At 43.1% G+C, this 21896-nt stretch overlaps 3 protein-coding genes across 5 annotated transcripts in view; 1 reads left to right on the top strand and 2 right to left on the bottom strand.

Annotated features, from left to right (window-relative positions):
- Positions 1–21896, bottom strand: part of LOC131744510 (zinc finger protein 665-like) — a 341106-nt gene that overhangs the window by 93771 nt on the left and 225439 nt on the right. The window lies entirely within an intron of this gene.
- LOC131744559 (zinc finger protein 836-like) overlaps positions 1–21896 on the bottom strand; it is a 383402-nt gene that overhangs the window by 166606 nt on the left and 194900 nt on the right. The gene's annotated exons all lie outside the window — the stretch shown is intronic.
- On the top strand, positions 765–20058 carry LOC131744601 (zinc finger protein 665-like). 2 transcript variants are annotated; one of them, XM_067018873.1, is made up of 6 exons: positions 765–810; positions 2317–2524; positions 3218–3276; positions 3416–3464; positions 10611–10737; positions 16958–20058. In XM_067018873.1, the coding sequence occupies exons 2-6, from the start codon at positions 2522–2524 to the stop codon at positions 18454–18456; spliced, it is 1737 nt and encodes a 578-aa protein (XP_066874974.1). In that variant the 5' UTR covers positions 765–810; positions 2317–2521; the 3' UTR covers positions 18457–20058. The 2 variants fall into 2 exon arrangements, 1 of the variants encoding a protein (XP_066874974.1); XR_010837724.1 differs by lacking the exons at positions 10611–10737; positions 16958–20058 and having other exon boundaries at positions 3414–4958.

Here is a 21896-nt window from a genome sequence, read left to right as displayed (position 1 = left end):
ATGTCAGTACATCATGCTGTACAACTTAAACTCACACAGTGATGTAAGTCAAATACGTATCAAAACTGGGGGAGGGGGGAGCGGAATGTGATTTTAAATAAAGGCAAACACTTTAGCAAAAAGAACAAGGCAATTTATAACAATTTTTAAAAATGTATTGCATTTTTAAAAGCAATGATTAGTGACAGAAATTATCATATGCCTTAGTCCTCCATCCTCAGATGCTAGGTTTTCTCTCTGAGTGTCTGGAACCAAGAGAGTGTTGAGTTTGTAGTCCTGGCTGAATGAAGAATAGAAAGGAAAATCTGTTCTGTAAGGTGTCACTGTGAAATGGCCCATTCTACACTGGGAGTGTTTTTTCATCTCTCATTCTAGTGTGTAATACAGAGGCAAGTCCAGCTCTTGTTTCCTTAAACTGCTTAAATCAGTTCTAATTGCAGGAAATTTTCCGGGATCCAACCACTGCCCCACAGCAACCCATTGGAGACCCACGTTTCCAACCGCTGAATTGCTTGAGCCTCACGACCACGACATGCGAGCAACCTGCTGGCAAAAACAGGTTTTTACTGAAACCGTTTTCAGCTTGTTAGGAGGAAACATATTAGCTTCCCACCTAAGTAGCCCACACAACTGTTAAGATTCCTCCCCGACCCCCGGTGCTCGGTTCACAGAACTGGCTTCCTCCTCGCCCCGCCCCTCACCGCTAGCGCTCCGCCCAGGCCCCGCCCCCGGAAGCCCTGCCTCTAACTCCGCTCAGTTTCTTACGGAAGCGGAAGTGGGGAGCTCGGAGTGAAGGTCTGGCTGCCGGGGGTAAGTGTCTCCTTTGAAATGTAAATTTGTGCTGCCCGGCTCCCTTTACTCAAACCTCAGGGTGTTGGGAGTGACTGTGGACCTGAAATCCCACCACCCGGCCCTCCTACCCCTGTAAATCCAGACGTCGCCGTTACGGGTCGGGTATCTTTTCATTTGGGTTTGAATTCGCTCCGCGGCTGGTCCCTGCCCTTGGCTTTTCTGCCTTCGGCCCACGTAGACACCGACTTAAACTACATTTTCCTGATTAAAACGCTTTAGTAGCTCCGCCCCCCCCATGTAACGTCCCCTTCCTCGAGGTGGACTCGCGCCCCCCCAGCCTCGCCCTCTCGGCCCCTGGAGGGCAGCGCCGGCCGCCTCGCTCCCAGACAGGCCGCGTCCTCTCCCCGGTCCTGGGATTCTGCAGAACCGGAGACCCCCTCCCCGCCTCCCCGCCCCTCTGTCCTCGCGTCCCCTCAGCCCGGTCCTTTTGCTCCCCCGGCCTCCCCTTCGTAGTCAGCCCTTCCTCTCCTCCGGCGTGCGGGGCGGGGAGTGACCTGGGCCAGGCGTGTGACACCCAGTGTTCTTCCGTCCCAAGTCCATGTCGCCGGAAAATTTGCTCGTTCGATACGCGGGCATCTTATTCAGTCACCATCTCTGTGAATACGTGGGCGAGGGGGATCAGGAGAAGCAGAGACAGAGACGGCCAGAAATAAAAAACTGAGAACGAGAAAAGAATGAGGGAGAGTCGACGGGAATACAGGGGGTGGCTGAGGACTTGTAAAAAGACAGAGAAATGAAAGCGATTAAGCACTGAAATAGGTGAATAAAATAAAGAAGTAAAATTTTTAAACAGTCGGATCTCCAGGGATGGGAGAGCAACATAGAGGGGCCCTGGATCAGCGGCGGGACGGGGGGGAACAAAGGAGAGGCACGTCACCCAGAGCGGGCGAGAGGATGGAAGAGTTGGAACCTTAGGCTACAGAGCAACGTGGTGCTGGGAGAGAAAGAGGACAAAGTGTGACTAGAAGAGAAGAGGAAGAGAGAGAGAGAGAGAGAGAGAGAGCGAGCGAGAGCGCGAGCGAGCAGGAAGGAAGCGCAGCCATCTGAGGTGCCAGATAGGGAGGAGGAAGGGAGTGTAACCGGGACAGAAGGGGTGTAACCCGAAGGGCAGAGAGGGAGCAGGTGGGGGAAGAAAGAGGCAGAAATACATAGAGATTTAGGGCAATCAGGGGAGAAAGAGCATCAAGACGGGGAGCAGGTCGCGAGAGTGGCGCAGGCCAGGTGTGAGGGAGGAAATAGGAGGGCGGGAACAGCGGGAGAGCGGAGGGGAACAAGAAGAGAGACAGACAAATAAAAAAATAGGGAGACATAAACCTCATGAAATGGAAACACATGGTAGTGCAGGTAGGTGGTGGGAGCTGCCTGCCGATGTATGGTGAGTTGTTTGGATATGGATGATTAAGTTGTGATACATGATTTGTTCTTTTAAAATGTAATAAATTTAATTTTTCTTTAATTATACAGATGAGGATGAGAATTGAAGAACTCCTGTCATGTGCATTTTGTAATTATTTGTATCAGAAGATAACTTCCATTTGCAAACCCTGTTTAGCCAGGGGGCTGTGATTTGCTTCACTCAGTTGTGAGTTACCCCTTCCCTTTTCCTGACATGGGGCAGAGGAGTAGGGAGAGGACACGTGGAGCAAGAAATGATTGAATCTGTCACTGCATGGTACCTTTTATTTTATTTTTGGTATATTTTAAAAACATTTTTTATTTCTTTAATGTTGTATCTAATTTATTTATTTTGGCTGCATTGAGTCTTCGTTACTGCGCGCGGGCTTTCTCTAGTTGCAGGGAGCGGGGGCTACTCTTCTTTGCGGTGTGCGGGCTTCTCACTCTGGTGGCTTCTCTTGCTGTGGAGCACAGGCTCTAGGCGCATGGGCTTCCGTAGTTGTGGCTTGCAGGCTCAGTAGTTGTGGCTCGCGGGCTCTAGAGCGCAGGCTCAGTAGTTGTGGTGCACGGGCTTAGTTGCTCCACAGCATGTGGCATCTTCCTGGACCAGGGCTTGAACCTGTGTCCCCTGCATTGGCAGGCGGATTCTTAAGCACTGCACCACCAGGGAAGCCCCTACATGGTACCTTTTTAAAGGAGCCTTAAAAGTGTTCATTTTTTTGTGATGGGTTTTCTTTTCTTTTTCATCTCTTTACATATAATTCTTTTTGTAGCTTGGAATAAATTTTCATTCAGTTTCTACTTCCCTATAAATAATCGTTAGTTTCTGTAACAAGCTTTGGTGGTCTTCTATAATCAAGTCAAGTCATTCTTTTCTAAACATGATATATTGTCAAATTTTTAAAACTTTGACACCACAATTATTAGATGAAAAAACTCACAAATTGTTTCTTTTTAAAATGTGTTTCAGATTTCTTGGAGGCCTGCCTGCTTTCTCCTCTTTATCTTTTGTACTGGAAAAGCTCTTTGGTATGTAACAAATAATTTTAGACTGGTTTGGTGGACACTTGGTAAAGTTGTCAATGATCTTTTATATTAACACTCAAATCCTAGTTTTACCAGTTAGTCTAATATTTTGTTTTCTCCTTTTCTTGTGTTCTGCTAAGAGGAAGAGGAGGAAGGGGAAAGCAGAGGAGTCAGGAATGACTCTTTCTCAGGTAAAATCGTATTTTCAGTTGATTCACAGTCTGTCCTTGTGAGATGCCCTTCTTTGGACTCGTTAATCTTCCCTGACTCTGAAGTATCCCGCCTGACAGTTGTACATCACAGTCACCTGGGTCCTTCCCTCAGTCCCTGTCGTCTCCACTCGGATTTCACACCCATGGATTGGAGACGGAGTGTCAATGCTCCTGGGCCTCGGGGATTGTTGAGAAGCCCCATCTGGATGCACTGTCTGATCTCTGTCAACCAGGATAAAGAAGCTGCACATGCATGTCAGGTATTAACATGCACAATACCTGGTAAAATCTGGAAAACAGAACAATGAGGGGGAATTTTTTTTTAATGGCTAAGAAATTTATTTAACCAAACAATGAAAAACCAATAAAGGGATCAAAGTCAAGAGTGGTCTGATCACAAGGACACTTTTCAGTCTTGGTATATGTGCTGCCGAAGCGAGCGCAGCGAGGACGCTTTGAGGAAGGAAGATTGTAAGCTGGCCCGTCTCACCCTAAATATAAACGCAAAAATCTTAAACGTAGTGTTAGCACACTGTGTCATGGGTCTTGATGATTTGTCTCCCCATCCTGTGGGAGAATTAGACTTCTAATTCTCTGGGGGCATCAGGCATGGGCAAAGGACTGGCTTAAGCCAATAAAACGTGAGCAAAAGTGACCCACGCCCTTTTCAAGCCGAAGCTTTAGGAACCCTTGTGTGGTTCTACCATGGATCCTTCTGTGATAGGAGTAGGGTGTCCTAGATAAGGACTGCTCTACCCTTTTGGGTTCCAGAGTGAGGAAAATGTGAATATTGCAGCCAAAATTTAACCTGAGCACGAAATAAACCCTGTTGCTCCAAAAAAAAGAGTGATCTGATCAGATTTGCGTTTTAGGACATTACATTGGCAGCAGAGTTACGTGATTTCACTTATCTAATTGCCTGAAAGAGACAATAGACATCATTTAGACAGGGATATGTTGAAAAGCTGATCTCTGGTGGCCTCGGCCTACAGAGGCTTGAAGCAGGATCTCAGCTCCCAGCTGGAGGTTAAAGTCAGGTCGTGGCAGTGAGAGTGCTGAATCCTAGACCCTAGACCACCAGGGCCAGTGGCCATTGCCAAGGCCCCTGGCCCGAATTCATTCACAGAAACGAATTTCAACAGACGGAAAGTAGTGAAGCAAGTAAAGTGTTTATTAGGAGGCAAAAGAGTACGTCTGAATAGACACACACGAAAGAGTCGTACCTTTGTGGTAGTTTGAATCACTTATATAGGGCATTTCTTCTGGGTTTCCTCTGGACAGTCATCGTGCTTTGCCTGGCTCCGAGTCTGTATTTGGTTTATCCCAGGGTCCTCTCCTGTGTGTACATGAGTCTCTCAGCCAAGGTGGATTCTAGCGAAGAGGCATTAAGGGGAAATTTGTTCTGACTTAACTCAAAGACAATTGAAGCTAAAGGAGTAAGTCACTGACTTAATCTTTTTTTTTTTTTTTTTTTTTTTTGCGGTACGCGGGCCTCTTACTGCTGTGGCCTCTCCCGTTGCGGAGCACAGGCTCCGGATGCGCAGGCGCAGCGGCCACGGCTCACGGGCCCAGCCGCTCCGCGGCACGTGGGATCCTCCCGGACCGGGGCGCGAACCCGCGTCCCCTGCATCGGCAGGTGGACTCTCAGCCACTGCGCCACCAGGGAAGCCCCTGACTTAATCTTACTGATTGGGAATGGAATGGAAAGTTCAGAACCTTAAATCAGTGACAGAGGGTGTTTTCTTCCATCCTTGAATTTAAACCATGAAATCAACCTAAATCTCTGGCAGTTGGACATTCTTTAAATCAATTTCATCACCTCCATTCCTCAGAGGCTGACTTTTTACCTGTGGACTGTATCCTTTGAGACAGAAGTTTTTACCTTTAATGTAGGTAAGGTTCCAGCTTCATTCTTTTGCTAGTAGGTATGTAATTTCTCAGCACCATTTCTTACTGAGACTATCCTGCCTTTTGTGTAGTCTTGGCACCCTTGTCTATGCATTTTACATATATTTCAAGGATTATTTGAGTTTTCTAATCTGTTCCATTGGTTTATGTATCTGTTTTTATGCCAGTACCACATCGTGTTGATTACTTTGTAATATGTTTTAAAATCTAAAAATGACTGCCTTCCTCTTCCTTTTCAAGAGTATTTTGGCTGTTTGCTGCCTCTTGAATTTTAGCATGATTTTTTCTATTACTGCAAAAATCGCCTTTGAAATTTTATATAGGGATTCCATTGAATCTGTAGAAAACTTTGGGTAATTAGGTCATTTTGTTTTGTTTTTTCCTTTTTTTTTTTTTTTGGCTGCTTCACAGGGCTTGCAGGATCTTAGTTCCCCAACCAGTGATTGAACCTGTGCCCCCTGCAGTGGAAGCTCGGAGTCCTAACCACTGGGCCGCCAGGGAAGTCCCTAATTTGGTCATTTAAAAAATATGAGGTTCCCAATCCATGAGTACAGGGTGTTTCTATGTATCTCTATGCACTTTTGTGTGTGTGTGGGGGGGGGGGCAAAGAATAGCGCCTTTATTCGGAAAGCCAGCAGACCAAGAAGATGGTGGACTAGTGTCCAAAAGCCATCTGCCCTGAGTTAGAGAATTCAGGCTGCTTTTATAGTGAAAAAGGAGAGGGTCAAGTTCTGGTTGGTTCAGGCTCCCGAGGGGACTTGTTAATTTCTTTCTTCAGGCAGCCATTCACAGGTGGGCCTGGTCAGGAGGTTTCCTGGTTTCAGGACTTAATGAAGCTCAGATTCTTGATGTCTCGTGGCAGAAAGAATTCAGTCAGAGGCAAAGTGATAGGTAAGAAGTGGATTAGTTTAGAGAGAAACACACTCCACAGACAGAGTGTGGGCCGTCTCAGAAGGCGAGAAAGGCCCTATGCACTTTTTTAAAGAACGTGTAGTACTTTTCAATGTACAAATCTTGCACCTAGTTGGCTGATCTTTTCCTAAGGATTCTATAGGATTGTTCTCTGATTTTCTGTTGACATTGTTCATTGTATATGCAGCTGATTTTCATGTGCTGATTTTTTATGCTGCAACTTTTTTAAAGTTGTTTTTTGAAGTAGTAGTTTTCTCTTGGAATCTTTTTGCTTTCGATATAGAGAACCTTGTCACCTACAAAAAAAAGATAATTTTACTTCTTTTTCAGTCTGGATAACTTCGAATTGTTTTTTCATTTTCCAGTAACTCTCGCTAAGTTGTTCAGTAGTTTCTTGAACAGCAGTGCAGAGTGTGCATCTTTCTCCTTTGTTGTTGTAAGGATTTAGCAGTGTGGACTTCCCATTTAGTCCTTCTTTGACTCCCTGTTAGAGATTTTGGCATGTTGTTTTTATTTTCATTCAGATATTTAAAAAATTTCCTTGTGATTTCTTCTTTGACCCATTGCTTCTTTAAGAATGAACTGTTTAATTTCCACTTTTGGAGCATTTTCCTGTTTTCATTCTGATCTTTATTTCTGGTATCATTTCACTGTGGTTAAAGAAGATACTTTTTATGATCTGAATCTTCATAAATTTGTTAAGATTTGTTTTACTGTCTAGCATGTGGTCTGTCATGGAGAATGTTTCACATGTGCTTGAGAAGGATGTGTTTTCTGCTGCTGTTGGGTGGAGTGTTCTGTACACCTTTGTTAGGTACCGTTATTCTACAGTGTTGTTCAAGTGCTCTGTTTCCTTATTGATCTTTTGGTTTCCATGCATTGGTAAAACTCAGGTATTGAAATCTGATACTAATATTGTGCTGTTATCTATTTCCATTTTTATTTCTGTTAAGAGCATCTTCATTTTGGGGGGAGCTCTGATGTTAGGTGTATACATATTTGTAATTGTTATAGCTTCTTGGTAAATTTACCCTTTTCTCATTTCATTATGTATTTTGTCTCTTGTATTAGTTTTTTCCTTAGTTTATTTTGTCTGATATTGTGCAGTCACCCCTGCTCCCTTTAGGATTGAATATCTTTTTCCACCCTTTCACTTTTCACCTGTCCGTGTCCTTAGATTTGTGAATGTTCACGGTTACAGCTCTGACACACTCTCTGTGTGTCTCTTGCTCTCTGTTTTCCTCCTGTTACTTCCGCTAGTGGTCGCTGCTCAGGCACCGTGTACAGTGGTGAAAGGCAGGAGCCCTGGCCAGCCCCCTTCACTCCACTGTAACTTCAGCGGGAATTAATCAAGTGTTTCCTTCTGATCATGATGTTTGGTGGAATATTCTTGCTTAATAACAATATATTTTTTCCATGTTTTTTTGTCATGATTTTTTTTTTTTTGTGGTAAGCGGGCCTCTCACTGCTGTGGCCTCTCCCGTTGCGGAGCACAGGCTCCGGACGCGCAGGCTCCGCGGCCGTGGCTCACGGGCCCAACCGCTCCGCGGCACGTGGGATCCTCCCGGACCGGGGCACGAACCCGCATTCCCTGCATCGGCAGGTGGACTCTCAACCACTGCGCCACCAGGGAAGCCCTGTCATGATTTTTAATTGTCTAATAAGGTTTTAATTTTACTATCATGATAATTTTATTATTAATCTGTGCAAATAATGTATAATAGTAATAACTTTTCCAGCTTTGAGTCAAAATTTTATAGTGGGAAAAAAGAAACTCTTTTGCCTTTGTTAATACCTATTTAAGGCTTAATGGACAAAATCGTATTTTTTAATTAGTTATTATATTGAGGTTGGAATTAAAGTATTCTGCTATTTTTTTCATGTCTCTACTGTTATTTTTTAGTAACCCATTCTGGAATTATGTGGACAAATGCAGTTGAGTACAATTGATACATTTTCATTGTCTGGAAGATCCTGAAATGCACATGAATAAAAATGATGATGAAAAAATTGTCTGAAAATTTGTCCGGAGAATACTCCTTTCATTGCACTTGATATAGTGTGGACATGTGTGTGCATACATTCATGGATGTACAATTCCATGCTTTAGATAAAAGTCGTCATGATTTTGAAACTATGTATTTTACCTTTTTGCAGTAGAAATTATATTTTTAATATATTCTATGGCCTTGAATATTTTTATACCATTATGTTAATGGTTTAAATAGTAATACAATTACTAACATTTTGTGTGCATATGTGCATGCACACGTGTAGTGGCCTTTTAGGCCGTTCCATGTTGTTCACCTTGAACTTCGTTCACGTTTTCTCAGGGAACTGTCTGGCAATGTAGTTTTTTTTTTTTTTAAGCTTCCAAGAGCATTTTGTTTATTTAACCTCCTCCTCCTCCTCCTCCTCCTCCTCCCAGTAGCACTTAGTATGAACACAGCATTGTTCTGAGGGCTTTCAGAACATTAAAGTCTTTAATTCCCATGCATGAAGTGGATCCTAGTTATTACCCTCATTTTACAGTGGAGGAGCCTGAGGTTCAGAGAGATGTTAAGAGACTTGCCCAGGGCCACACAGCTGGGATGTGTTGCGGCTGAGACTTGAACCCAGGCAGCCGAACCCAGAATCTGGAACACACCACCCCGAGCTCTGCCCACAGACAGGTTCTCGCTGATGTGAGCTCTGGGCAGCAGTGGGCCCTGGTGCGTGGTGTGGAGTCATCCTCACTGCCCCTCACACAGCCTGGTGGGGCTGGCACTGCCTTTCCCAGCATGCCCCTGCCTCACTGACGGGGCCCCGAAGCCCCTTTGGTCCAACATAGGCCCCTCCAGACCGTTGGCCACCAGCAGCTCCACCAGGGGGCGCTGTGGTCCCACGAGAGCCACCGCGTGTTTCTTAGGCAGCTCCTGTCTGCCGGCCCGTTTCGCCCTCCCTTTGCCAGACAGACTGGCATTTTCCATCCCGTTCACGCACCCTGGGTGCTCACCCCTTCCGTGGAAGGGCAGTGGCCTGTGGGAAGCTACAGTCAGATGAGGAGGCTTGCTTAGGGCAAGGCTCCCTCCAGGAAAACGGACTCTTCTCGCATCTCCTCTTTTTCCTTTTCCAAGGGCAGAGGAGGGTGGGGTGGGATTTGAGGGGTGTTGGGAAAGCCCTGAGGTTCTGGCAATGTACTTTTTTTTTCTTTTTTTTTTTTTTTTCCTGGTACGCGGGCCTCTCACTGTCGTGGCCTCTCCAGTTGCGGAGCACAGGCTCCGGACGCGCAGGCGCAGCGGCCATGGCTCACGGGCCCAGCTGCTCTGCTCGGCGGCATATGGGATCTTCCCAGACCGGGGCTCGAACCCGTGTCCCCTGCATCGGCAGGCGGACTCTCAACCACTGCGCCATCAGGGAAGCCCTGTGGCAATGTGCTTTTAATGCTGTATGTGTTACTTAGCTCTTTGATTTTAAACTTCATTTCCAAAGTCCAACCTTCGGAGTTTGGCCGCTTGCTGTGTGATTCCTTAGATTCTTGACCTGAGTCGAGTTTCTCAGTGTCTGACACAGTTTTCTCTGCAGTATCGGAACAGGTCTTTCTGTAATGAGCTGTGTTGTTGATAACAAGTTCATACAAGTAAAACATTTAGAGTAATGCATACCACGTAGCAAGTGTTCAAACAGTGTTCGTCTTTGCTGCTGTTATCATCATGATAGGAGACTTTGAGCTTTCCTTAAACCCACTGTGGACTTTGTCGTCTCTGAAGACTCCACTCTTGCTCCTCCACCTCCAGGTTTAATTATCGCTCAGTGTGTACCACATAATAGCTAACACTTCCGTATAGACAACCCGGCATTGAATTTTTATTTGTATCTATTTCACGTATTTCCTACAAAAATGATAAATCTCTATCTATTTGAAGCATATTGTAATCTCTATGACAATGCATAAGAAATTAAAATTAGACACACAAGTAGCTCCAAATGCCTTTACATGACTGTCAGAATACATAGTTTTGCATAGCACAGGGAGATCAGCTTGGTGCTTTGTGACCACCTAGAGGGGTGGGATAGGGAGGGTGGGAGGGAGATGCAAGAGGGAAGAGATATGGGGATATATATATATATATGTATAGCTGATTCACTTTGTTATAAAGCAGAAACTAACACACCACTGTAAAGCAATTATACTCCAAGAAAGATGTTTAAAAAAAAAAAGAATACATGCTTCAACCTAATAGATCTTTTCACCTCTGCTCATTTTATATGCAAATAAGAGCTCTGCTCATGGCCCCTTGGCGAAATGTTTTTTTTTTATTTAAGGCACAGTTGACCTTCAAGGATGTGGTCATCGAATTCTCTCCAGAAGAGTGGGAATGGCTGGACCCTGCTCAGAGGGTCTTGTACAGGGACGTGATGCTGGAGACCTACAGGAACCTGCTCTCTGTAGGTGAGGATAACTTCCCTCTAAAAGTCGGGAGGGTGTCTTTGCATTTACCATTGTTGGCCTTTTGGGATCACCTGCCTTCCTTAACTGAACTCAAAGCCATGTTGACCGGGCAAGAAAAGTTTTGTGATGTAGCATCAGGAGTTTTGGGTGCTGTTTTTTTTTCCCATTTTATTTATTTATTTTTGGTTTTGTTGGGTCTTGGTTGCTGGCCGTGGGCTTTCTCTAGTTGCAGCAAGCAGGGGCTACTCTTCGTTGCTGTGTGTAGGCTTCTCATTGTGGTGGCTTCTCTTGTTGCAGAAGTTGGGCTCTAGGTGCGTGGGCTTCAGTAGTTGTGGTGCACGGGCTTAGTTGCTCCGCGGCATGTGGGATCTTCCCAGACCAGGGCTTGAACCCGTGTCCCCTGCATTGGCAAGCGGATTTTTTTTTTTTTTTTTTTTTGCTGTACGCGGACCTCTCACTGCTGTGGCCTTTCCCGTTGCAGAACACAGGCTCTGGACGCACATGTTCAGCGGCCATGGCTCACGGGCCCAGCCGCTCTGCGGCATGTGGGATCTTCCCGGACCGGGGCACGAACCCGCGTCCCCTGCATCGGCAGGCGGACTCTCAACCACTGCACCACCAGGGAAGCCCTGGCAAGCGGATTTTTGACCACTGTGCCACCAGGGAAGTCCTAGTATCAGGAGTTTAAACATGCCCTTTCTTCAGGTGACCTGGCCACTTCATGGTATACCAGGAGTTTTTCCAGTGCTTGAGTATGTCTAATGCCCAACTGGAAACTTTAAAAATATTTCATTCCCTGTGCTGTACCCCTGTGCTTTTGATTCCGTACTTCTTGGTAGAGAGCTGGATATCTGTATGTTACATTGTTCCCTCTGCATTGAGAGGGAGGCAGGCAGTGGCTGAATTCGTGAAACATTTTTCCAGACCCACCTGTAATGTCCTCACTCTCATGTGAGCAGAGAGCTGGAATTCTGGAAAAGCCACAGCAGTTGACATTTCTTTCGATAGGCAGGAATTTCTGTTTTTGATGTGAATATTATTTGCATATTTGAGCAAGAGGAAGCAGTCTGGACCGTGAAGAGTGACATGAAAATAGCAAAACAACAAATGGGTGGGAATGAGTCGAAATTTGAGCACAAGTCAGATCTCAGAAGGGCAGAGAGGAAGCCACAGCATTAGTAGTGTTTGGGAAAGTCTACACAGATGGAGAGTTGTCTGGGAAAACAGAAGTTCATTTGCTGTCAAGTCTGAGAGGAAATTTTCCTTCTCCCTGAGTTATCACTGTCTCTCAAATGTATCGTATCACTCTCCAGTGGTGCAGGAGCTCCACCAGCAACAAAGGCAAAGTCTTTATCATGGTCTACGTCACTTGGCCGTTTGGCTCCTGTGAACTTGTTATTCTTGGATTTTGAGAGGCGTGAACAGGGTTGTTTTAAAGGGGTCCGTTGCCCCCTCAGCTCTCCTTTTGGACTTGATTCCCTTCGATGCTCAGTTCTCAGTTCTGGCACCTCCGAACCTGCGTGGAGCTGTCTCAAGCCCCGTCTGCTTGTTGAGACCCCTCAGCCATGTTTTTCTGTTCTGACTTGGCCACACATATCACGGATGTGTGTAATAGGCAGGTGCATTAGGTCTTCTGTAACTGTTACTTAGGAAAACTGTAAAGACGGTGGACAGAGAGGTCCTCGTTTTAATCCCCAGTCCCTCCTGGGGGGAACATACGAATCTTTCCGACTAGCTTGGAATCTGTGGGTCAAGCTCATGATTCCATGTCAAGGACTCATAATATCTGAACCCCATATCTTGTAATTTTTTCCTCTCTTAGTGCTCTACCTTGTAGGGAAATATGTGTTCTTTCTGATTTCATATTCTCCCAGGTTTGCATGATTTTGCCTGTGAAACTTACTTTGAAATACATACTCCCAGGGTCTGAAATTTTATCCCTTTTCTTTGCTGTGACAATGTACCTGCAGTTAATGGACAACTCCTGCTGGACACTGTGGGATGGGTTTACTGTGTAACATTAAATTCTTTTTTAAAAAATAAATTTATTTATTTTATTTATTTACTTTTGGCTGTGTTGGGTCTTCGTTGCTGCGCGCGGGCTTTCTCTAGTTGCGGCGAGCAGGGGCTACTCTTCGTTGCGGCGCACGGGCTTCTCATTGCAGTGGCTTCTCTTGCTGTGGAGCACGGGCTCTTAAGTGTGCAGGCTTCAGCAGTTGTGGCTCACAGGCTCTAGAGCACAGCCTCAGTATTTGTGGCACGTGGACTTAGTTGCTCCGCGGCACGTGGGATCTTCCCAGACCAGGGCTCGAACCTGTGTCCCCTGCATCGGCAGGTGGATTCTTAACCACTGCACCACCAGGGAAGTCCCAACATTAAATTCTTGATGGTGAATACTTTCCCTCATTGTTGCAATATTTCCTGCTACATAGAAAGTCACCACTATAAGCTAGTTAGTAGGGGGCGTCAGCATGTTCTAGGATGCAAAATAAAGACCCTGATTGATAAGTCTTTCCAGTTCTTTTTCTGGTTTTGAGGAATGTTACCAAAGCATGTCTCACTGTGACAATGTCGTTTACATGTACTACTGATCATCCCCTTTGATCCTCAAGAAATGGTATAGGAATTTCTCCTAGAGATAACATTGTCCAACTTCGTATCCTCAAGTTAGGCTATTAACTAAACTGTTGTTGATGCCATATTTTTTGGTCACCTGTTTGCCCACTGTTCATTCTACATCCACCCTTAATTTTGCAGCATCTTAATGAGAGAGCTTGGGAATTCCCTGGCGGTCCAGCGGTTAGAACTTTCACTGCCAAGGACACGGGTTCAATCCCTGGTCAGGGAACTAAGATCCCACAAGCCACGCCGTGGTCAAAAAAAAAAGAAAATTGAGACAGCTTATGAAGTGGAGTGATACCTTCAATGACGAACCATCATTTGTTTTGTTTACGGCACTGCTACCTTCATTTTGTGCTTTTCTATGCATGATAAATGGTCTTGATTTTATTTCTTTAATCATCAGGTCTATGTATTTGATGTTGCTCTTGTGGTTTTGTTTCCTATTTTCCCCGTGTGGTTGGTTGATTGGGGAAGAGCCGGCCCCCTTACGGTAGAACTGGTGATTAGTTCTTTTTAGAGTTCTTTATGTAGTCTCGATATCCTACTATGGCGTAGATCATTTGTAAATATTTTCTCCCGTACAGTAGATTCCTTTTGACTCTACTGAGTGTGCTCTAATCACAGTAGTTTATAACTTTGAGGTAGTTCAAATTGCTACTTTTACTTTGTCACCTGTGATTTTTGTGTTATATCTGATAAATCATTGGTGAATTCAGTGTCAGAAAGCTTTTCCTGTATGTTTACTTCTAGCAGTTTTATACATGTTGGTCTTTGATTTAGGTCTTTCATTAGTTTTGTATATCCTATAGGTTAATGGTCCAACTTAATTGTTCTGTATTTGGACAACTGGTTTTCTCCACATCTTTTTTTTAATAGACTGCCCTTCCCTCATTGAGTTGTCTTGACCCCCTTGTACAACATCGTTTAACCACGTACAAGAGATTTTTTTTTTTTGACGTCTCTGTACAATCCCACCAGACTCTCTGCCTTTATCTTTGTACCACGGTGTTGTGATTAGTGTAGGTTTGGAGTAAGTTTTGAAATAAAGACATGTGAGACCTATGACTTTGTTCTTTTCAAGCTTATTTTGCTGTTCAGCATCTTTTGAGATTCCAAATGAATCTGTAGGGTGTGTTTATCTATTTCTTCAAGAAATGCTATTGGGATTTTACTAGGGAGTGGGTTGAATCTGTTGATCAGGGTAATATTGACATCTTGACAATATTGACTTCAAATACATGAATTGAGGATATCCTTGCATCGATTTGTGTCTTTCCTAATATTTTTAGCCATGTTTTTAGTTCATGGTGTACACATCTTTCTGTCCTGTATAAGGTTATGCCCAAGTGTTTAGTTTTATTTATTTACTTATTTAAAATTTTTATTTGTTTGTTTGTTTTTATTTGGTTGCACCAGGTCTTAGTTGCTGCTCACCGGCTCCTTAGTTGTGGCAGGCGGGCTCCTTAGTTGTGGCATGCATGTGGGATCTAGTTCCCTGACGAGGAATCGAACCTGGGCCACCTGCATTGGGAGCGTGGAGTCTTAACCACTGCGCCACCAGGGAAGTCCCCTTGTTTTATTTTTTGATGTTATTGTAAATGGAATTGTTTTCTCAATTTCTTTCTTGATTTTTCATTATTAATATATAGAAACACAATTGATTTTTGTGTGTTGATTTAGTATCTTGTAATTTTTCTGAGTTCATTCATTATTTCTAGCAGATTTTTAGCAGGATCTTCATGGTTTTCTACATATTACATCATGTTGCTTTAAAACACATGATTTTGTTTCCTTTTTCTATTTGGATACTTCTTTGTCTTTTTATGCCTATTTGTTCCTGCTAGGATTTCCAGGAATAAGCTTTTAGAAATAGAGCAGGTATCCTTTTCCAGTTTCTGATTTAGAAACAATGCTTTCAGTCTTTGACCAGTGAGCCTGATGTTAGCTGTCGGCAGTTAATATATGTTCTTCAGTGTGTTGCAGTAGCTTTTTAAATTCCTTGTTTATTGAGTGTTTTTATCTTGAAAGCCTGTTGACTTGTGTCATATGGTTTTTACTGCATCAGTTGAGAAAAGTTTGCATATCTTGAACCACCTTACATTTCAAGAATATATCACCTTACGTTATTGTATATAATCCTTTTAGTGTGGTGTTAGTTTTAGTTTAGTTTTTTTAAATTAAGTAATTAATCAATTAATTGATTTATGACTCTGTTGTGTCTTCATTGTTGTGCGTGGGCTTTCTCTAGTTGTGGTGAACAGGGGCTACTCTTTGTTGTGGTGCGTGGGCTTCTCACTGCAGTGGCTTCTCTTGTTGTGGAGCACACGCTCTAGGTGAGCGGGCTTCAGTAGTTGTGGCACGTGGGCTCAGTGGTTGTGGCTCACGGGCTCGAGAGCACAGGCTCAGTAGTTGTGGCACACGGGCTTAGTTGCTCCACGGCATGTGGGATCTTCCCAGACCAGGGATTGAACCCGTGTCCTCTGCATTGGCAGGCGGATTCTTAACCACTGCCCTAGCCGAGAAGTCCCCCATTTCCTTTTGATGGACTTATTCTAGTTTTTCCTTCAGGTTTCAGCTAAGAACCATCTTGCACATCTCATGGAATATTATTTCTGTTCTTTGTGAAAATGTGCATGGAAATGGGACTTAGGGAATATTGAATTTGATACCCTACATAGCAAATAATGTAATAGATGTACAACTGCTTTATATCTAAAGTATTTTATTTGCTCTCTTTTTAAATCTCTTTCATTTTGGCCGCATACCCGTAGGATAACTTCCAGTTAAAAATTGAGCAGTATTGTGTTACTTGCTAAGCCAATTTTTCTTTTCTTTTAACCTCCTTATTTTTAGTTGCCTCGTACAGTTTTATTCACACGTACATGCAGTCACAAGGAGTGATACCCCATGTCTATTATTCCTTGCGCTTCACTGAGGCCCTTATCAGTCCTGGTCTTTCTTTGCATGGTCCCTTGATGCTGACAGAAACAGTCATTTGCTCACACATTTAACTTGTTCTCCTGATCTCCCCAGTTTCCACAGCCTTTCTTCACCCATCACTCTACCTTTTTCTTTACTCACACTGTAAAAATGATCCCCTTTCATCCATTGAGCAACTTTCTCAGGCTATGACTTAAATTAATATATGCAACCATGATGACTCAGAAACCATTTGAAGGAGGGATTGCTGAATAACACTGTTAGTTACACAGCTCACTTCTTGTCGCGTCTCCTTTGAGTTTTCCTTTCTAAACTACTGGTATTTGTATGTTGAGTCTTAATTGGTATATGCTTTGTGGTTATGGTGGAAAAGCTTCTTTTTGAGAACGAATACAAGTTTTTCCAGTTGAATGTTTTGTCCCAGTGTGTTTGCAGGTAGGCTGCCATAAACTTAAGTTGAATTATGTGTAATAACTGTTTCTTTAGTAAAGAATCCTATTCTTCAGTGTCCCTAAAAATCTTTAACATCATGGTTGAGGAGTTTCATAACTGTGTTTGGTAAAAGTATTACTTTTGGTGTAACATCATATATTCACCATGAAACATTTATTCATGCAGTGTAACAAATAGTATACCTATGGTCCTTTTTGTCTTGTAGATCTCTCTCATATACACATGATCAAGAAATTACAACTAAAATCAAACACTGATATAGGAGGAATATTCCAAACAGTGAGGTTGGGAAGCCGTGGAAGCTGTGAAATCAAGCATTTTTACCTACGGGAAATACAGGAGACTATGCGTGACCTTGGGTGTCAGTGGAGAGCCGATGAAAGAAATTACAAAAATATCCCTACATCCCCTAACAAAGATGTCACTTATAGAAGAGTTCGACATGGTGGAAGGGATTCAGGAAAGAATCCGATTGCAAATAGGCTGGCCTTAAGCTTTTCGGATGAACTGCATATGTTTAGAAGTAAACAGAAAACTTATGAATTTCATCAAGCTGACAAGAGCATCAACAATAGTACCTCATTTTCACCATCTCAAGAAATTTCTCCTACTGGCCAATCCAAAATTTCTAATATACATGGGAGTGATTTTATGCATCTTTCAATAATGACAGAAGACCAGAAAGCACACAGGGAAAGTCCTTACAAAGGTAATGAGTATGGCAAAACCTCTCCTCAGGGCTCAAACCTCAGTAGACATCAGAGAATCCACACAGGAAAGAAACTGCGTAAATGTGATGTGTGTGGCAGGGTCTTTAGTCGAAATTCACACCTTGTGAGTCATAGGAGGGTTCATACTGGAGAGAAACCTTATGAATGCAATGAGTGTGGCAAGAGGTTTAGTCAAAATTCACATCTTACAAGTCATCAGAGAATTCATACTGGAGAGATGCCTTATCAATGTAACGTGTGTGGGAAAACCATTTATTCTACCTCAGGCCTCAGGAGACATATGATAATCCATAGAGAAGCTAAGCAATATAAATGTGATGTATGTGGCAAAGTCTTTAATCAGAATACAGTCCTTGTAGTTCATCAGAGAATTCATACTGGAGAGAAACCTTACAAATATGGTGAATGTGGCAGTGTCTTTAGTCAAAAAACACACCTTACAAGTCATCTGGTAACTCATACTGGAGAGAAACCTCACAAATGTAATGAGTGTGGCAAGCTTTTTCGGGATAGGAGAACCTTTACAAGGCATCAACAAATTCATACTGCAGTGAAACCTTACAGATGTCACGAGTGTGGGAAGTTCTTTCGTGAGAAGCCAACCCTTGCAAGGCATCAACAAGTTCACACTGGAGAAAAACCTTACAAATGTAATGAGTGTGGGAGAGCCTTCAGTCAGAATTCAAACCTTGCACGCCATCAGAAAATTCATAATGGTGAGAAACCTTACAGATGTAATCAGTGTGGCAAGCTCTTTAATCGAAAAGGAAACCTTACAGTTCATCAGAGAATTCATACTGGAGAGAAACCTTACAAATGTAGTGAGTGTGGCAAAGTGTTTAGTAAAAATTCAAACCTTGTGTGTCATCAGAGAATTCATACTGGGGAAAAACCTTACAAATGTAATGAGTGTGGCAAAGTCTTTCGTTACAAACAACGTCTTCGAATTCATCACAGACTACATAATGGATAGAAACCTTGCAAATGTATTGAGTGTGGAAAAGCCTTTACTCAGGTCTCCACCTTTGCTACACATCAGAAAATCCATACTTAAGAAAAACCATATAAATGTGTTGTATGTGGAAAGGTCTTCAAAATTCAAACTTTAAAAAAAAATTCAAATTTGAAAATTCACACCTTACAATTCTTTGGAGAAATCACAGTGGGGAGAATCTGTACAAGTATCATGAGTGTCGTAAAGTTTTTGTGTGTGCAGCCTCTCTTACCGCCAGATAATCTATAATGGAAAGAAACCTTGCATGTAAACTGTCTACATGTGTTTAGTCAAAATTCATACCTTATAATCTGCCCAAGAATTCATACTGGAGAGAAACCTTGCAAATGTAATGTGTGTGGCAAATTCTTCAGTTTGCCCTTAAGCCTAACTGAACATCAGGTAATCCACGATCTTGAGAGAGTTTAACAGTGTAGTGAAGTGTCAAGGCATTTACTAGGTGTCCACATTTTCGGCTTTACTAGAATACTTATTCTGGAAAGAAACCAGATAGATGTAATTATTGTGGCCAGGTCTTTAGAAAAGGAATTGATACACCAAGTAATTCATTCTGGAGATTACCTCACAGATGTTATGAATGGGAAAACCTTTCCTTGGGGCTAACAGCTCACCAGGCATCAGAAAATCTATGCTGGATTATTGTGAAATTATTCCTCCTATGTTTGCATCTTTGCCACTGTGCTATTGTCTGTCCCAGAGAAATCCCTGTTTGAGGTGGGAGCACTTCCCCCACTTCTCATAGACTCTGCCTTTTAGTCTCAAATAGCAAAATACTCCTCTGATTGCTTTCTGGTGCCAGGACTACCTGCTTAGCTTTTTTTTTTTTTTTTTTTTTTTTTTTTGCGGTACGCGGGCCTTTCACTGCTGTGGCCTCTCCCGTTGCGGAGCACAGGCTCCGGACGCGCAGGCTCAGCGGCCACGGCTCACGGGCCCAGCCGCTCCGCGGCACGTGGGATCCTCCCGGACCGGGGCATGAACCCGCGTCCCCTGCATCGGCAGGCGGACTCTCAACCACTGTGCCACCAGGGAAGCCCCCGCTTAGCATTTTGTAACAGTGTCTGGGGGAGAAGGTGACAGCCAGTCTCTGTGACGTGTTTGTGATTCTGACGTACCATTTTCTAGAACTGCAACATAACTTCAGCGGAAGTGCAAGGATAGTGCACACTTGGTGTGGCGAGAATGTTTCTGCAAAACTTCGTTTCCAGTTGCCACTTCCCTCAAACAACTACAAGTTGCTAATGAACTTCTGCAGTGTACCAGAGACTCTTCCTTTTCCTTGACCCCTTATTTTCTTAGTTTACACATTTTTCTTTTACTTTTTTGAGCGTTCACCAATATATTACATCTTAAATTTCAATTTCATTTGTAAGTTTCTAGTATATAGCATTGCAATCAATTTTTGCATGTTCTACTTGTGTCCTGACACCTTGCAAATTATTCTTTTTCCAGAAACGTTTGTAGGTTCTTTTGTTTTTCTACATACACCACATAATTAAATTTCCTATTTATGCTGTACATAATTACCACAGAGTGCCTTAAATAAACAAATTTATTCTCTTCTTTTTCTGTCCAGAGTTGTAAATGGACCCAAAGCACTGGGCTCTTCTGGGTACTCCAGGTCACAATTCGTTTTCTTTCCTTTCCTGAATTCCAAATATCACTTTCATCCTGATCCTCATGGTCTTCATGTGGGTTTGCATGACACACAATTAATCAATGCTTTTGTTTAGTTATCTTCTTTTCATTTGAGCATTTCCTGAACACATTGTTTAATTTAGGCCACCATCTCACTCTATCATTGTGTTAATATATATACCTCTTCATTGTACCTAACACAGTCGTATCTTATTTAATAATTGCTGACATTCCCTTATACAGTATAAGCTCCTGAAGGCAGGTTATTGTATTTCTTCCTACATATTCAGTGATTGGCCTCATTCCCCATTGAAGGAATGAGTGAATGTACTTTATGAGTGCAAAGACGGTTAGTGTGATGGATAGGATCATAGCTCAGTAGGTCAGATGGTCAAATGAACATGCGATTATATTTGTGGACTGAAATTTAATTGTCCTGTACTTTACAGCCTAATGTTCTGAATATTTGTCACAAATTCTCACACCACAATTTTTTCACACATGAATTTTCCACAACACATGCTAAACAGTTCTAGCTCATGAGTGAAGGGATGTCTTCATGAAGTTTTCTTAAGCCACAACATTTTAAATTCAAGATTCTTTCTCAGATGCTCCATTCTGTCCCCATCGCTAAATAACAATCCTATTTCTCAGGTCGGACAGTTTCTATTTGTGATAGACTGCCTGGAAAACAGTAACTGAAAGAAATAGGTTTATCATTCTCACCCAACAGGAAGTCCAGAGGGTGCCGTGTGGGATGTGATGGGTCCTTTCCCTTCTTCCTCCATGACCACTCAGTCTTCAGTGTTTTTCTAGCAACCTGGCTGCTGGATGACTAAGGAGATTGATCGTTGTGATGCAAAATCCTTTTCAATTTTAGATATTGTCTCCTTTTCATAGAAATATTAATGCGAGACATTTTCCCCCAATATATTAGCAATTTGTGTTCAATATCCACCACAATTTTAATATGAAATGTGAATTTTCAAGTTTCATATTTCTATCTCAAGAACAGAGATCGGTAAAGGGAAAAGGTGTTAGCGCCAGATTGTATCTATGGACTTTGTTCATTTTCCCGATAGTGTCATATTCCATGTAACACCTGGCCAGTCTCAGTGTTCCAAGTGTCGGGCAAAAATTATTAGGCCCGTAGTGTTTTCTAACTCACAGATTTATTTCCTTGCTGCTCTGATTCTAAACACAGTGAAATAATCCTTCCGTTTTAATATATTTTTGATTCTGCTATCATGATAAGAAATAAAAGAATCCTTTATTTTTTTCTGGCCATGCTACATTGCTTGTGGGATTTTAGTTCCCAGACCAGGGATGGAACCCCGGGCCCATGGCAGTGAAAGCGCCGAGTCTTAACCACTGGAGCAACAGGGAATTCCCCCAGAAGAATCCATTTTGAGATGTTTTCAATTCATGCCATCCTACCTGAAAGTGAGAGATATACCAAAGGCTTGTCGTTCAGAAATATTCTTTTTTGGCTGCGTTGGGTCTTTGTTGCTGCGTGCGGGCTATCTCTAGTTGCGGCGACTGGGGGCTACTCTTCGTCACGGTGCGCGGCTTCTTGTGGCTTCTCGTTGCAGAGCACAGGCTCCGGGTGCGCAGGCTTCAGTAGTTGTGGCTCGCAGGCTCAGTAGTTGTGGCGCACAGGCTTAGTTGCTCCACGACATCTTCCCGGACCAGGGCTCAAACTCGTGTCCCCTGCATTGGCAGGCGGATTTTTAACCACTGTGCCATCAGGGAAGCCCCATATT

The sequence above is a fragment of the Kogia breviceps genome, chromosome 18 (assembly GCF_026419965.1).
Source record: "Kogia breviceps isolate mKogBre1 chromosome 18, mKogBre1 haplotype 1, whole genome shotgun sequence".
NCBI classification, from domain to species: Eukaryota; Metazoa; Chordata; class Mammalia; order Artiodactyla; family Physeteridae; genus Kogia; species Kogia breviceps.
The sequence above is the reverse complement of the archived record's forward strand: the minus strand, read 5'-3'. Positions and strand labels throughout refer to the sequence as shown.

Excerpts from the sequence above, each read along its gene's own strand:
- LOC131744601 (XM_067018873.1), top strand. Across the intron at positions 3,277-3,415 it reads TGTACTGGAAAAGCTCTTTG|GAAGAGGAGGAAGGGGAAAG; the intron begins GTATGTAACAAA and ends TTCTGCTAAGAG. Across the intron at positions 10,738-16,957 it reads CAGGAACCTGCTCTCTGTAG|ATCTCTCTCATATACACATG; the intron begins GTGAGGATAACT and ends TTTGTCTTGTAG.